Source organism: Tachyglossus aculeatus, chromosome 11 (genome assembly GCF_015852505.1).
Source record: "Tachyglossus aculeatus isolate mTacAcu1 chromosome 11, mTacAcu1.pri, whole genome shotgun sequence".
In the NCBI taxonomy this organism is placed as follows: Eukaryota; Metazoa; Chordata; class Mammalia; order Monotremata; family Tachyglossidae; genus Tachyglossus; species Tachyglossus aculeatus.
Genome location: NC_052076.1, coordinates 29,305,522 through 29,320,888, shown reverse-complemented (window position 1 = coordinate 29,320,888; position 15,367 = coordinate 29,305,522). Strand labels below are relative to the sequence as shown.

At 52.3% G+C, this 15,367-nt stretch overlaps 1 protein-coding gene across 1 annotated transcript; it reads right to left on the bottom strand.

Annotated features, from left to right (window-relative positions):
• Positions 1-11,161: 11,161 nt before the first annotated feature.
• SP6 (Sp6 transcription factor) lies at positions 11,162-12,316 on the bottom strand. Its single transcript, XM_038754284.1, has one exon. The coding sequence runs from the start codon at positions 12,314-12,316 to the stop codon at positions 11,162-11,164; it is 1,155 nt and encodes a 384-aa protein (XP_038610212.1).
• Positions 12,317-15,367: the final 3,051 nt, after the last annotated feature.

Genomic DNA, 15,367 nt, shown 5'->3' with positions numbered 1-15,367 from the left:
GATGATGATGAATGAATGAATGAATGAATGAATGAATCCGGGGGCGGGGCCAGGAGGGGAAGCCCCAGTGGGTGCAGTTGCCAGAACTGGCCACAGGGGGGCGCGCGGGCCCGCGGTGGGCGGCCGGAGCCGCGGTGACGTCACTGGTTACTGTCGCGCAGCCGTCGTAGACTGTTCGTTCGTTCGTTCGTTCGTGCGTTCGTGCGAAGCCCGCCCCTCTCTGATTGGTGCAGACTTCGGGAAAGACCGTCACTCTCTTTCCACCCCCCTTTTTGTTCATTCATTCATTCATTCATTCATTCGATCGTATTTATTGAGCACTTACTGTGTGCAGAGCACTGGACTGAGCGCTTGGGAAGTCCAAGTTGGCAACATCTAGAGACGGTCCCACCCAACAGTGGGCTCACAGTCTAGAAGTCTGTGATCATTATTATCACAGTCTTGTACTTCCCAAGCGCTTAGTCCAGTGCTCTGCACACAGTAAGCGCTCAATAAATACGATTGATGATGATGATAGAAGGGGGGAGACAGAGAACAAAACATATTAACCAAATAAAATAAAGAGAATAAATATGTACAAATAAAATAGAGTAATAAATACATACAAACATATGTACATATATACAGGTGCTGTGGGAAGGGGTTTTGTTCTTCTTGTTTATTTGGGCTTTTTTTCTTACGGATTTGTAAAGCGCTTAGTATGTGCCAGGCACTGTACTAAGCGCTGGGGGAGATGCAAGATAATCAGGTTGGCACTGCCCTTAATGATAATAATAACAATTGTGGTACTTTTTAAGCGCTTAGTATGTGTCAGGCACTGTACTAAGCAATCATTCATTCATTCATTCAATCGTATTTATTGAGCGCTTGCTATTCATTCATTCATTCATTCAATCGTATTTATTGAGCGCTTACTGTTTGCACTCTATTTTACTTGTACATATTTATTCTATTTATTTTATTTTGTTAATATGTTTTGTTTTGTTGTCTGTCTCCCCCTTCTAGACTGTGAGCCCGCTGTTGCATAGGGACCATCTCTATATATTGCCAACTTGGACTTCCCAAGCGCTTAGTACAGTGCTCTGCACACAGTCAGCGCTCAATAAATACGATTGAATGAATGAATGAATGAATGCAGGGCACTGTACTAAGCGCTTGGGAAGTCCAAGTTGGCAACATATAGAGACGGTCCCTACCCAACAACGGGCAGTAGGGGAGATACAATAATAATAATGTTGGTATTTGTTAAGCGCTATGTGCCAAGCACTGTTCTAAGCGCTGGGGGGATACCAGGTCATCAAGGTTGTCCCACGTGGGGCTCACAGTTTTAATCCCCATTTTACAGATGAGGTAACTGAGGCCCAGAGAAGTTAAGTGACTTGCCCAAAGTCACACAGCTAAGTGGCGGAATCAGGATTAGAACCCATGACCTCTGAATCCTAAGCCCATGCTCTTTCCACTGAGCCACGCTGCTTCTTGATACAAGATAATCAGGTTGACACAGTCCCTAATAATAATTATAATAATAATTGTGGTATTCATTAACTGCTTAGTATGTGCCAGGGAGATACAAGATACTCTGGTTGGCATTGTCCTTAAGGAAAATGATAATAATAATAAGAATTGTGGTGGTATTTATTAAGCCCTTAGTACGTTCCAGACACTGTACTAAGCGGTGGGGGAGATACAAGATAATCGGGTTGACACAGAGCCTAATTAATTTAATTTAATGATGGCATTTATTAAGCGCTTACTATGTGCAAAGCACTGTTCTAAGTGCTGGGGAGGTGACAAGGTGATCAGGTTGTCCTCCGGGGGGCTCACAGTTTTAATCTCCATTTTACAGATGAGGGAACTGAGGCTCAGAGAAGTGAAGTGACTTGCCCAAAGTCACACAGCCGGGATTTGAACCCATGACCTCTGAATCCAAAGCCCGTGCTCTTTATAAGAACAATTGGATTTATTAAGTGCTTAGTATGTTCCAGGCACCGTACTAAGCAGTCGGGGAGAGACAAGATAATCGGGTTGACACAGTTCCTAATAATAACAATTGTGGTATATGTTCAGCACTTACTATGTAGTTGGCACTGTATTAAGCCCTGGGGGAGATGCAAGATAATCGGGTTGGACATGGGCCCTGCCCCACACGGGGCTCACAGTCTCAATCCCCATTTTCCAGATGAGGGAACTGAGGCCCAGAGAGGTGAAGCGACTTGCCCAGCATCACACAGCAGACAAGTGGGGAGCAGGGATTAGAACACAGGTCCTTTTGACTCCCAGGCCATCGCTCTTTCCATTAGGCTTCCCTGCTTCCCTGTCTTCGAGGGTCTGAAAGCCTTCCCCCGCCTATAACCTTATTACCTTGTATCCCCCCCGGCGCTTAGAATAATAATAATGATGATGGTATTTGTTAAGCGCTTACTATGTGCAAGGCACTGTTCTAAGCGCTGGGGAGGCTACAAGGTGATCAGGTTGTCCCACAGGGGGCTCACAGTTTTAATCCCCATTTTACAGATGAGGTAACTGAGGCCCAGAGAAGTTAAGTGACTTGCCCAAAGTCACACAGCTGACAGTTGGCGGAGCCGGGATTTGAACCCATGACCTCTGACTCCAAAGCCCGGGCTCTTTCCACTGAGCTACGCTGCTTTTATAAATACGATTGAATGAATGAATTTATTAAGCGCTTACTATGTGCAAAGCACTGTCCTAAGCGCTGGGGAGGTTACAAGGTGATCAGGTTGTCCCACGGGGGGACTCACAGTCTTCATCCCCATTAGTAAGCACTTAATAAATGCCATTATTATTATTATTATTATTATTATAATCGCAAGACTGTGAGCCTGTTGTTGGGTAGGGACCGTCTCTATCTGTTGCCAAATTGTACTTTCCAAGCGCTTAGTACAGTGCTCTGCACACAGTAAGTGCTCAATAAATACGATTAAATGAATGATGAAGGGAAGAGCGGCGTTTACCGACCCCAGAACTGCTGTGGATGCCTGTCTACTTGTTTTGTTTTAATATTATAATAATAATAATAATGATGGCATTTCTTAAGTATTTACTATGAGCAAAGCACTGTTCTAAGCGCTGGGGGGGGATACAAGGTAATGAGGTTGTCCCACACGGGGCTCACGGTCCCCATTTTCCCGATGAAGGAACTGAGGCCCAGAGAAGTGAAGTGACTGCCCAAAGTCACACGGCAGGCAAGTGGCGGAGTGGGATTAGAACCCACGACCTCTGACTCCCAAGCCTGGGCTCTTTCCACTGAGCCACGCTGTTTTGTTGTCTGTCTCCTCCTTCTAGATTGTGAGGCCGTTGTTGGGTGGGGATTGTCATTATCTGTTCCCGACTTGTACTTTCCAAACGCTTAGTCCAGTGCTCTGCACACAGTAAGCGCTCAATCAATAGGATTGAATGAATTGAGGGGGAAACCGAGGCAGGCTGGGACCCTCTTATTGCACGCGTGCGGGGGGCTCAGGGCTCGGGACCGGTTCCGACCCGGCCGAGCGGCATTGCTGAGTTGCATGGTTGCGTTGCTGAGCTGCATTGCTGAGTTTGTAGGTCGGCGGGAGGAGCCACAACCTGCCCTGCTCCCCAAGGAGACCCACCCTTGGGCAGGAGGAAACCTTTTTGGGGGCTCCTGAAAAAGGGTTTAGGGTCCCCCACATCCCATCCCTTCTGCTTCACCCCCAAAACGTAGGCCGCGGTGACAGGCAGAGTGGGCGAGGGGCTGTGGTGTTGGGTTGTTGGGTAACCCCGTGTTACCAACAACAATCCCGTTGTTGGGTAGGGATTGTTTCTGTTGTCCAATTGTACTTTCCAAGTGCTTAGTCTCGCCATAGACCCCCGGCCCACGTCCTCCCCCGGGCCTGGAGTGCCCCCAATCCCTCTGCCCACCCTCCGCGCTAGCTCTCTTCCTCCCTTCAAGGCCCTACTGAGAGCTCACCTCCTCCAGGAGGCCTTCCCAGACTGAGCCCCTTCCTTCCTCCCCCCCTCGATCCCCTCTCCATCCCCCACATCTTACCTCCTTCCTTTCCCCACAGCACCTGTATATATGTATATATGTTTGTACGTATTTATTACTCTATTTTACTTGTACCTATCTATTCTATTTATTTTATTTTGTTAGTATGTTTGGTTTTGTTCTCTGTCTCCCCCTTCTAGACTGTGAGCCCACTGTTGGGTAGGGACTGTCTCTATATGTTGCCAGCTTGTACTTCCCAAGCGCTTAGTACAGTGCTCTGCACACAGTAAGCGCTCAATAAATACGATTGACTGGCTGCTCTGCCCACATTAAGCGCTCAATAAATATGACTGACAATGAATGAATGAATGAATCAATCGATCGTATTTATTGAGCGCTTACTGTGTTCAGAGCACTGTACTAAGCACTTGGGAAGTACAAGTTGGCAACGTATAGAGACAGTCCCTACCCAACAGTGGGCTCACACTTGTACTTCCCAAGCGCCTAGTACAGTGCTGTGCACACAGTAAGCACTCAATAAATACAATTGATTGATAGTAGGGGGAGACAGAGAACAAAACCAAACATATTCGACCCCCGGCCCACGTCCTCCCCCGGGCCTGGAATGGCCTCCCTCTGCCCATCCGCCAAGCTAGCTCTCTTCCTCCCTTCAAGGCCCTACTGAGAGCTCACCTCCTCCAGGAGGCCTTCCCACACTGAGCCCCTTCCTTCCTCTCCCCCTCATCCCCCTCTCCATCCCCCCATCTTACCTCCTTCCCTTCCCCACAGCACCTGTATATATGTATATATGTTTGTACATATTTAGTACTCTATTTTACTTGTACATATCTATTCTATTTATTTTATTTTGTTGGTATGTTTGCTTTTGTTCTCTGTCTCCCCCTTTCAGACTGTGAGCCCACTGTTGGGTAGGGACTGTCTCTATATGTTGCCAATTTGTACTTCCCAAGCGCTTAGTACAGTGCTCTGCACATAGTAAGCGCTCAATAAATACGATTGATGATGATATTAACAAAATAAAATAAATAGAATGAATCATCCCTCTGTCTCTTGTAAGAACCCTCCCAAAGTACCCCCAATATATAAAACCACAAACTAATGAGGTCAAATACAGTCCTCCTCCCACGCGGATGTGCCATCTCAGTAGGGGGAAGCGCAGGAATTTAATTTCCATTTTAAAGATGAGGAAACTGAGGCCCAGAGAATAATAATGATGGCATTTATTAAGCTCTTACTAGGTGCAAAGCACTGTTCTAAACACTGGGGAGGTTATAAAGTGATCAGGTTGTCCCACGTGGGGCTCACAGTCAATCCCCATTTTACAGATGAGGTAACTGAGGCACAGAGAAGTGAAGTGACTTGCCCAAAGTCACACAGCTGACAATTGGTGGTGTGGGGATTTGAACCTATGACCTCTGACTCCAGAGCCTGGGCTCTTTCCACTGAGCCACGCTGCTTTTCTGTTAGGTGACTTGCCCAATGTCACACAGCACACCCCCTCGGCACCTAGGACCACTGATGGTCCTTTTAGACTGTGAGCCCACTGTTGGGTAGGGACTGTCTCTATGTGTTGCCAACTTGGACTTCCCAAGCGCTTAGTACAGTGCTCTGCACACAGTAAGCACTCAATAAATACGATTGATTGATTGATTGATTGATGGCAGGGAGGTGCACAGTCCCCCCACATGATTACTGAGAGCTCACCTCCTCCAAGAGGCTTTCCCAGACTGAGCCCCCTTTTTCCTCTCTTTCTCCCCATCCCCCCACACCTTACCTCCTTCCCCTCCCCACAGCACCTGTAAATATGTTTGTACAGATTTATTACTCTATTTATTTTACCTGCATATATTTACTATTCTATTTATTTTGTTAATGATGTGCATCTAGCTTTAATTCTATTTGTTCTGACGACTTGACCCCCGTCCGCAGGTTTTGTTTTGTTGTCTGTCTCCCCCTTCTAGACTGTGAGCCCGTTGTTGGGTCGGGACCGTCTCTATATGTTGCCCACTTGGACTTCCCAAGCGCTTAGTCCAGTGCTCTGCACACAGTAAGCGCTCAATAAATACGATTGAATGAATGACTAGAGCCAGGAGGGAAGGGTGAGGGAGCTGGGGGAAGGGAAGAGAAGAAGCAGCGCGGCCTAAGACTGGAAGTCAGTCACTTTCATTCAATCGTATTTATTGAGCGCTTACTGTGTGCAGAGCACTGGACTAAGCGCTTGGGAAGTCCAAGTTGGCAACATATAGAGACGGTCCCTACCCAACAGTGGGCTCACAGTCTAGAAGGGGGAGACAGAGAACAAAACAAAACAGATTAACAAAGTAAAATATTTGGAATAAATATGTACAAATAAAATAAGTAGAGTAATAAATACGTACAAGCATATATACATATATACAGGTGCTGTGGGGAGGGGAAGGAGGTAAGGCGGGGGGAATGGGGAGGGCACCTTAGGCAAGTCACTTAATTCTCTGGACCTCAGTTTTCTCATCTTTAAAATGTGGATTAAATTCCTGCTCTTTGTCTTACTTAGATTGTGAACTCCATGTGGGACGAGGCCTGTATCTGACATGATCAGAATATATTATATACTGGCCTATATTAGCATGTAGTACAACGCTTGCCACACAATAAATGCTTAACAAATACCACGATTGCTACTATTATAATTAAAATGGCTGAGAAAGTTTAATTAGGAGAGGAAGAGGGAGGTTGTCGATGATTAAACCAGATCCGAGCATTGGGAGAGCGAGAGCTTCTGCTCCACCTTGCCCTAAACTCTGGGAGTGGAGGGGAGTGATACGTTTACCTGAGAGTTTGGGGGTCAGTTTGTGAGAATGTGGCAGGGTTTGTAGGATTGTTAGTGTGTGTGTGTGCCAATGTGTCAATGCCTGCATATGTAAGTGTGTGTGAGTGTGGATGACCTGGGAATTCATTCGTTCAATCCTATTTATTGAGTTCTTACTCTGTGCAGGGCACTGTACTATGCACTTGCTACAACTTAAGAATAAACAGAAACATTTTGTGTATGTATATACATAATAATAATGATGATGGCATTTATTAAGCACTTGCTCTGTGCAAAGCACTGTTCTAAGCGCTGGGGAGGTTACAAAGTGATAAGGTTGTCCCATGGGGGGGCTCACAGTCTTAATCCCCACTTTACAGATGAGGTAAGTGAGGCACAGAGAAGTTAAGTGACTTGCCCAAAGTCACACAGCTGACAATTGGCAGAGTCAGTATTTGAACCCATGACCTCTGACTCCAAAGCCCAGGCTCTTTCCACTGAGCCACGCTGCTTCTCTAGACTGCTAATTCTGTTGTATTCTTCCAAACATTTAGAGCAGTGCTTTGCACACAGTAAGTGCTCAGTAAATACCACTGACTGATTGATGTCAGTATTTATGTGTGTGTTAGTATGTTTGGTTTTGTTCTTTGTCTCCCCCTTTTAGACTGTGAGCCCACTGTTGGGTAGGGACTGTATATGTTGCCAACTTGTACTTCCCAAGCGCTTAGTACAGTGCTCTGCACACAGTAAGCGCTCAATAAATACGATTGATGAGGATGATGATGATGTTTCAGCATACCTACGTGTCTTTCTGTGTGCCTGTCGGTTTCTGCCTTGTCCGTGTCTAAGTGTGTGTTCTGTGTGTCAAACGTTTCGAGCACTTACCCTGTGTAGACCACTCTCACTAAACATTTGAGAGAGCACAATAGAGGTGTTGACATGATCCTGCGTTCAAGGAGCTTACTATCTAGCTAGGAAGACTGACACAAAAATCAATTGTAGGTGGGGAGCTCCTTAAATTAAATGAATATTTATCTATATTAGTGTCTGTCTCCCCTTCTAGACTGTGAGCTTGTTGTGGGCAGGAGTGTGTCTGTTTGTAGTTCTACTGGGCTCTCCTAAGTGCTTTGCGGAGTGTAAGTGCTCAATAAATATGATTGAATGAATCATATTTTAGACTGTGAGCCCACTGTTGGGTAGGGACTGTCTCTATATGTTGCCAACTTGTACTTCCCAAGCGCTTAGTCCAGTGCTCTGCACACAGTAAGCGCTCAATAAATACGATTGATTGAATGAATCAGTGAATGGGAGCAGTAGAGGGTGTGTGTTTCGGTGTGCCTGTCAGCCGGTGTGTGTGCATGTCCAGCGCTTAGACCAGTGCCCCAGCGCTTAGAACAGTGCTTTGCACATAGTAAGCGCTTAACAAATGCCATCATTATTATTATTACGTGCCTGCTGGTGCGTCCGTGAGGCTGGAGGAGGCCAGACCCGGGAGGGCAGGGCGGCCTGGTGATGGTTCCCCACAGACCAGACTTGCAATCAGATAGGAGCTCCACCTCTCCTCGGGCGGACCTGCGATAGGGATCGGCAGCCCAGGCCACTGAGCGCCAGTGAGGAAATCTCCCGGGCCACCGCCTCCAGAAGCCAGCAGCAAGGGAGGGTGAGGCTGGGAAAGGACAGAAGTCAGGGGGTGGAGGGAAAGGGTGAGCTCGCCTCTAAATCTGCTCCCCCTCCTTTATCCCAACCTTAGGATCCCTCTTCTGGGAAAGGACTGAGGTCATCTGAGCGCTTAGTACAGTGCTCTGCACACAGTAAGCGCTCAATAAATACGATTGATGATGATCTGGGCCTGTGCCCTGCCCGGGCAGACAGGGAGACGTGGAGGAGGTCTGCTACCGGGATGGAGACTGTTCAAATTCCCTGTAAGACCGGCCCCGTGGCCCTACTCCCTGACAGTCAGTAAGTTCTTCCCGGCGTCTAACCACCATCTCTCCCGCTATCACAAAGGCCCATTTCCTCCAGTCCAGGTCCAGCGGCTGTGGAGAAGAGCCAGTCGGTGATGAAACCTTCCCTGGGAGTGAAGCCAGGGACTCGGCCCTCTTGGCCATCTCTCCTCCAGGCTTAACTCCCCAGTCCTTTTTCTGCACGGGACCAACGTCCCATCCCATTCCCCATTTCCATCCCTCTTGCCTGGGTCCTGGTGCCAGGAGGATGACCCAATCTGGCCCGGGGCCCAGAAGCACGATCCCAGCCCCTGCGGCGGACTGGGTCCTGCCAGGAACGAGAAAGTCAGAAACCCCTTTGGGGGTCGGGGATGGAGGGCGGCGGACGGGGCCCTTCGACCTGTGCCTCTCCTCCCCACGCCGGTTGGTGACAGAGGGGCACCAGGACAAGGTGAAAGGCAAGACCAGGGCACGGTTGACAACTTTATTGTGGCATAAAAAAACAACACAAAAAAGCCCTCTACTTCTCTCCTGTGCCCAGGCGGCGTTTCACAGCGGTTAAAGAAAGGCGATAATCCTCCGTGACTTTCCCCGCAGGTCCAGGTCGGCCTGGGATGGGAGCAAAACTGCCTAGGACTATTGTGCATCTACCCAGGAGGCGAAGGGAGGGGAGGGGATCCCCATCTACAGTCTTATGAGATAGAGAACCCTGGAGTGGAGGAGGGCAGGGCACAACCACCCCCATGAGTGGGGCCATGCCAACCCCTCCAGGCCTCCTCCACTCTCCCAGCCTCGGCCTAGGGATTATGTCTACCAATTGTATTATATTGTCCTCCCCCGAGCACTTAGTACAGTGCTGGGCACACAGTAGGCTCTCAATAAATACCATTGACTGATTGTCCCCTGCCTCCCGGCACCTTGGTAAGACACCGGGGACAGGGGCCTGGGGTGAGGGGAAAAAAGGAAGGGGGAAGAGCAGGGTGGAGAACAAAAGAACATGAAACCTCAAACAAGCCCCTGTCCCCATTCCTCCTCATGGAAGGGACCACTTTGTCCTGCTCCCAGACCCCTAACCCTGTGCCCCCCTCAAAAGAAAAGGAGCCCTGCTCGCTCTCTCTCTCTCTCTCTCTCTCTCACACATACACACAAACACACACATCCATTCATCATTCTTTCACCCCCAACCTAGTAGCTCCTACTTCCCAAACTGGTGGGGCAGACACTCCCAGAGACCCCCCCAGCCCTGAGGCACTGGAGAATGGGGTTGGTGGGGGGGATTGGAAAGTGCTTCTAGTGGGAGAAGCTGGCCAGGTTGGGTGAAGGCAGACACACACGCATACACGCACCCCTCCCTCCTATTAAATAATTCCCTTTAGTTATAACTTAAAAAGTCAAAACAAACCTAACACCCAAGGCCTGGGGCAGGCTCTCTCCATTAGATCCTGCCCATCTGGGCACCCCTTCCGGGGCACTGGCACGCCACATCCTCCCCTTAATGCCCTAGTGAGAAGCTGTGCCCCTCCGGGCAACAGTGGCCACCCCAGGCTGGGGACCCTGGTGAGCTGGTCCCCCTCCCCCGTGCTACTAATCAATTATCTTTTAACGTCTAAAGCCAGAACAGGTCGGGTGGGGCCCGGGGGCTTCCCGACGGCAAACAGTGAAAGAAACGATATCTACTTCATACAGTGGGGGACTAGGGCCCAGGCCCCCAGCCCTAGGCTCTGCTCTGAGGGCTCTTGGCTGGAAAGCAGAGGAAGCTTGGTGGGGAGGGGAGCCAGAGGGCTCCCAACCTGGACCGGTCAGTTCAGATGCCGGGCCCAGCACCCCTCCCCTGGGCCAGCCAAGTCTTTCAGAAAGGAGATCAGAAGGGCAGAGAAGAGAAACTTGGGTTCAGGGACACCACGGGCCCTGGTGTGGGGCGGAGGTGGGGGGGACATGCCAGAGTGGTTTCTGACTGGTGGTGGGAGGGGAGTTAAGTGTGAGAAAAACCCCAGGGCTGGGTGCAGAATCCAGCCCCCTCCCTCCCCCATGCTCCCTGCCCAAGGCAGTGTGGGGCTTCTAGCTGCCCCCACCTCCTAGGAGCTGGGCCTGGAAGGGTCAATGCAGGATGAGGAGGGGGCGGCTCCCACCTCCAGCCCCTTCACCCCTCCCTCTCCTGACCTACCCCCGTCCCCGGAAACGGAGAGGGCGGCTGTGATTTCCGGCCCCGGTTGGCACCTATTCTGGCGGGCCCCCGGGGATGCCCAGGCAGGGTTCTCCTGGAGGGACCCTCCACTCCCCCCGCACCCCCGTCGGGAGTGCTTCCTCCCCCTCCCTCCATAAATAACCCCAATGCTCGGCCCAGTTTAATCATCTACAACATCCCTCTTCCTCTCCTAATTAAACTCTCCCACCCACTCCTCCGGTGCCCTTGGCCTTTGGGGAGGGAGTGGCGGGTCGGGGGTCTCAGTTGGCCTTGGGGCCGCCCCCGCCGCCTTCGGGCTCCCACTTGCCCTGGCCGGCGGCAGGGGCCTCGGCGGGGGCCTCGGCGGGGGCGGCCTTGGCGTCGGCCGGGGCCGGGTCCTCCCTGGCGCCGTCGTGGGTCTTCATGTGCTTGGCCAGGTGGTCGCTGCGCATGAAGACGCGGCTGCAGACGGCGCAGGGGAACTTCTTGGTGCCCGTGTGGGTCTGCAGGTGCCGCTGCAGCTCGTCGGACCGCGTGAACCTCTTGCCGCAGAACAGCCAGTTGCAGACGAAGGGCCGGTCGCCGCTGTGCCAGCGCAGGTGGGCCTTCAGGTGCGACGTCTTGGCGTAGGCCTTGCCGCAGCCGGGGATGTGGCAGTTGTGCAGGTGCTTCTTCTTGCCCGCCTCGGGCCCGCACGGGGGGCCCAGCCGCTCCGCCTCCAGGCAGTTGGGGCAGCGGCACGCGGCCTGGCCGGAGCTGCGGGGCACCGAACGCCGGGACCCCTTGGGCCGGGCCGCCCCGTCCAGGGCCGCCGCCGGGTCCGGCCCGTGGGGGTCCGGGGCGGCCGCCTCGGGGGGCTTGGCCGCCCCGTCCGGGGGGCCCCCCAGCTGCAGGTGCGACCCCGGGCCCGGCAGGAGGTGGTGGGCGTGCTGGGGGAGCGGCGAGGGCGCGCAGAGCTGGGGGTCGGCCGCGTAGCCGCCCAGGCCCGGCTGCAGGGCCCCAGCGTGGGCCGCGGCCGGCAGGGCGCCCTGGGCGTGGGAGAGGTCCATCCAGCTGGACCCGGCGTGGAGGTCCCACCAGGAGCCGTCCTCGCCCGGGTGGGAAGGCCGGAACCAGGGCTCGTAGTGGTGCGCCATGTCGGGCTGCAGGAGCTTGGAGAAGGGGCCCGGGGCCAGGGGCCCGTCGCCCTCCAGGTCCTCGCAGGTCACCCTCGAGGTGCCGCCGACCAGCTCATAGCCCTGGGAGAAGTCCGCCTCGGGCCCCAGCGGGAGCCCCTGCAGCTCCGCGGCCTGCTGCAGCGGCGACGGGAAGGCCCCGGCCTCCGGGCTGGTGTGGCCCTGGTACGTCTGCAGGGGCTGCAGGTCCAGGCGGGGCGGCGAGGCCCGGGCCGCGTCCGTGTGCTGGCTGCCCAGGGAGCCGCACACGGCGGTCAGCATTGCCGGGCTCCGGGGCGGGGGGCGGCTCCGGCGGGACACGGAGAAGCAGCGGGGCTCGGTGGGAAGGGCCCGGGCTCTGATGCCGGCTCCGCCGCTTGGCAGCTGGGTGACTCGGGGCGAGTCGCTTCGCTTCTCTGGGCCTCAGTTCCCTCGTCTGGAAAATGGGGATGAAGACTGTGAGCCTCATGTGGGACAACTTGATCACTTCGTATCCCCCCTAGTGCTTAGAACGGTGCTTTGCACATAGTAAGCGTTTAACAAATACCATCATTATTATTATCATTAACAGAGAAGCAGTGTGGTTCAGGGGAAACAGCATGGGCTCGGGAATCAGAGGGCACGGATTCTTAATGCCGGCTCCGCCGCTTGTCAGCTGTGTGACTTTGGACGTGTCGCTTCGCTTCTCTGGGCCTCAGTTCCCTCGTCTGGAAAATGGGGATGAAGACTGTGAGCCTCACGTGGGACAACTTGATCACTTTGTATCTCCCAAAGCGCTCAGAACGGTGCTTTGCACATAGTAAACGCTTAACAAATATCATCATTATTATTGTCATTAACAGAGAAGCAGTGTGGTTCAGTGGAAAGAGCATGGGCTCGGGAGTCAGAGGGCATGGATTCTAATGCCGTCTCCGCCGCTTGTCAGCTGTGTGACTTTGGGGGTGTCGCTTCGCTTCTCTGGGCCTCAGTTCCCTCGTCTGGAAAATGGGGATGAAGACTGTGAGCCCGCCGTGGGACAACTTGATCACTTTGTATCCCCCCTAGCGCTTAGAATGGTGCTTTGCACATAGTAAGCGCTTAACAAATACCATCATTATTATTATCATCAACAGAGAAGCAGTGTGGTTCGGTGGAAAGAGCATGGGCTCGGGAGTCAGAGGGCATGGATTCTAATGCCGGCTCCGCCGCTTGTCAGCTGTGTGACTTTGGGCGTGTCGCTTCGCTTCTCTGGGCCTCAGTTCCCTCGTCTGGAAAATGGGGATGAAGACTGCGAGCCCCCTGTGGGACAACCTGATCACCTTGTAACCTCCCCAGTGCCTAGAACAGGGCTTTGCACATAGTAAGCGCTTAATAAATGCCATCATCATTATTATTATGATAGTAAGCGCTTGCCCGCTGTTGGGTAGGGACCGTCTCTATACGTTGCCAACTTGTACTTCCCAAGCGCTTAGTACAGTGCCGTGCACATGGTAAGCCTTTAATAAATATGATTGAGTGAATGAATGCCATCAGAAGCAGAACCACGGTGAGACGGGGATGGACCCAGAGACGGACAGAAGGGGAGAGGCGGAGAGACCACCGCGGCCTGGTCCTGTCGAAACGCGCCCGCCTGAGAGGGAGTCACCGGTGCCAGGGTGGGAGGGGAGGGAAGGGAGGACAGGCCACGGGGGAAATGGACACCGGGGTCCAGCTTGATGGGGCAGCCTCTTCCCTTGGCCCCCCACCCTCACCCCCACCTCCTCGTGGGGCCCGGCTCCCCGCTCCCCTGGCAGGACGCGGCCCATCCCCGGAGCCGGGCTAATTACAGGCCGGGGCGCAGCCCCAGGCGGGGAGACAGAGACAGACAGAGCCAGAGAGTTGTCCCCCCACCCCGCCACACCGACCTGGTTTCGCTTCCCTCCCCTCCGCCACCCCCGACTCGGCCTTCAGCCGACTTTGTTAAGCGCTTTAGAGAAGCAGCGTGGCTCAGTGGAAAGAGCCCGGGCTTGGGAGTCCCAGGTCGTGGGTTCTAATCCTGGAACTGCCACTTGTCAGCTGTGTTCATTCATTCATTCGTATTTAATAATAATAATGATGGCATTTATTAAGCGCTTACTACGTGCAAAGCACTGTTCTAAGCACTGGGGGGGGGGGAATACAAGGTGATCAGGTTGTCCCACGCGGGGCTCACAGTCTTAACCCCCATTTTACAGATGAGGTAACTGAGGCTCAGAGAAGTGAAGTGACCTGCCCAAGGTCACACAGCAGACATGCGGCGGAGCCGGGATTCGAACCCATGACCTCTGACTCCAAAGCCCGGGCTCTTTCCAGTGAGCCATGCTGCTTCTCTATTTATTGAGCACTTACTGTGTGCAGAGCACTGGACTAAGCGCTTGGGAAATACAAGTTGGCAACATCTAGAGACGGTCCCTACCCAACAGTGGGCTCACAGTCTAGAAGGGGGAGGCGGAGAACAAAACAAAACATATTAACAAAATAAAATAAATAGAATAAATATGTACAAATAAAATAAGTAAATAGAGTAATAAATACATACAAACATATATACATATATACAGGTACTGTGGGGAGGGGAAGGAGGTAAGGCGGGGGAGGGCTCAGTCTGGGAAGGCCTCCTGGAGGAGGTGAGCTCTCAGTAGGGCCTTGAAGGGACTGTGTTACTGGGCAACTCGCTTCTCTGTGCCTCTGTTACCTCATCTGCAAAATGGGCATTAAAACCATTAATGCTCCACGTGGAACAGCCTGATTAGCTTGTATCAACCCCAGCGCTTAGAACAGTGCTTTGCACATACACTTAACAAATACTATCATCATTATTTAGCTGCCTTTGGGGGCTTTTCTCTCCACCTGCGCCCCCCGGGTGGGGGAATTCTATTTATTCTGATGGTATTGACACGTTTACTTAATAATAATAATTTTGGTGTTTATTAAGTGCTTACTATGTGCCAAGCACTGTTCTAAGTGCTGGGTATTCATTCATTCATTCAATCGTATTTACTGAGCGCTTACTGTGTGCAGAGCACTGTACTAAGCGCTTGGGAAGTACAACTTGGCAACATACAGAGACGGTCCCTACCCAACAGCGGGTTCACAGTCTAGAAGGGACTAGATACACAGTCTAGATACAAGGTGAGCAGGTTGTCCCACACGGGGCTCACAGTCTTAATCCCCATTTCCCAGATGAGGTAACAGGCCCAGAGAAGCTAAGTGACTTGCCCAAAGTCACCCGGCTGATAGTGGCGAAGCCGGGATTAGAACCCACGACCTCTGATTCCCAAGCCCGGGCTCTTTCCAATCAATCAATCGTATTTATTGAGCGCTTACTGTGTGCAG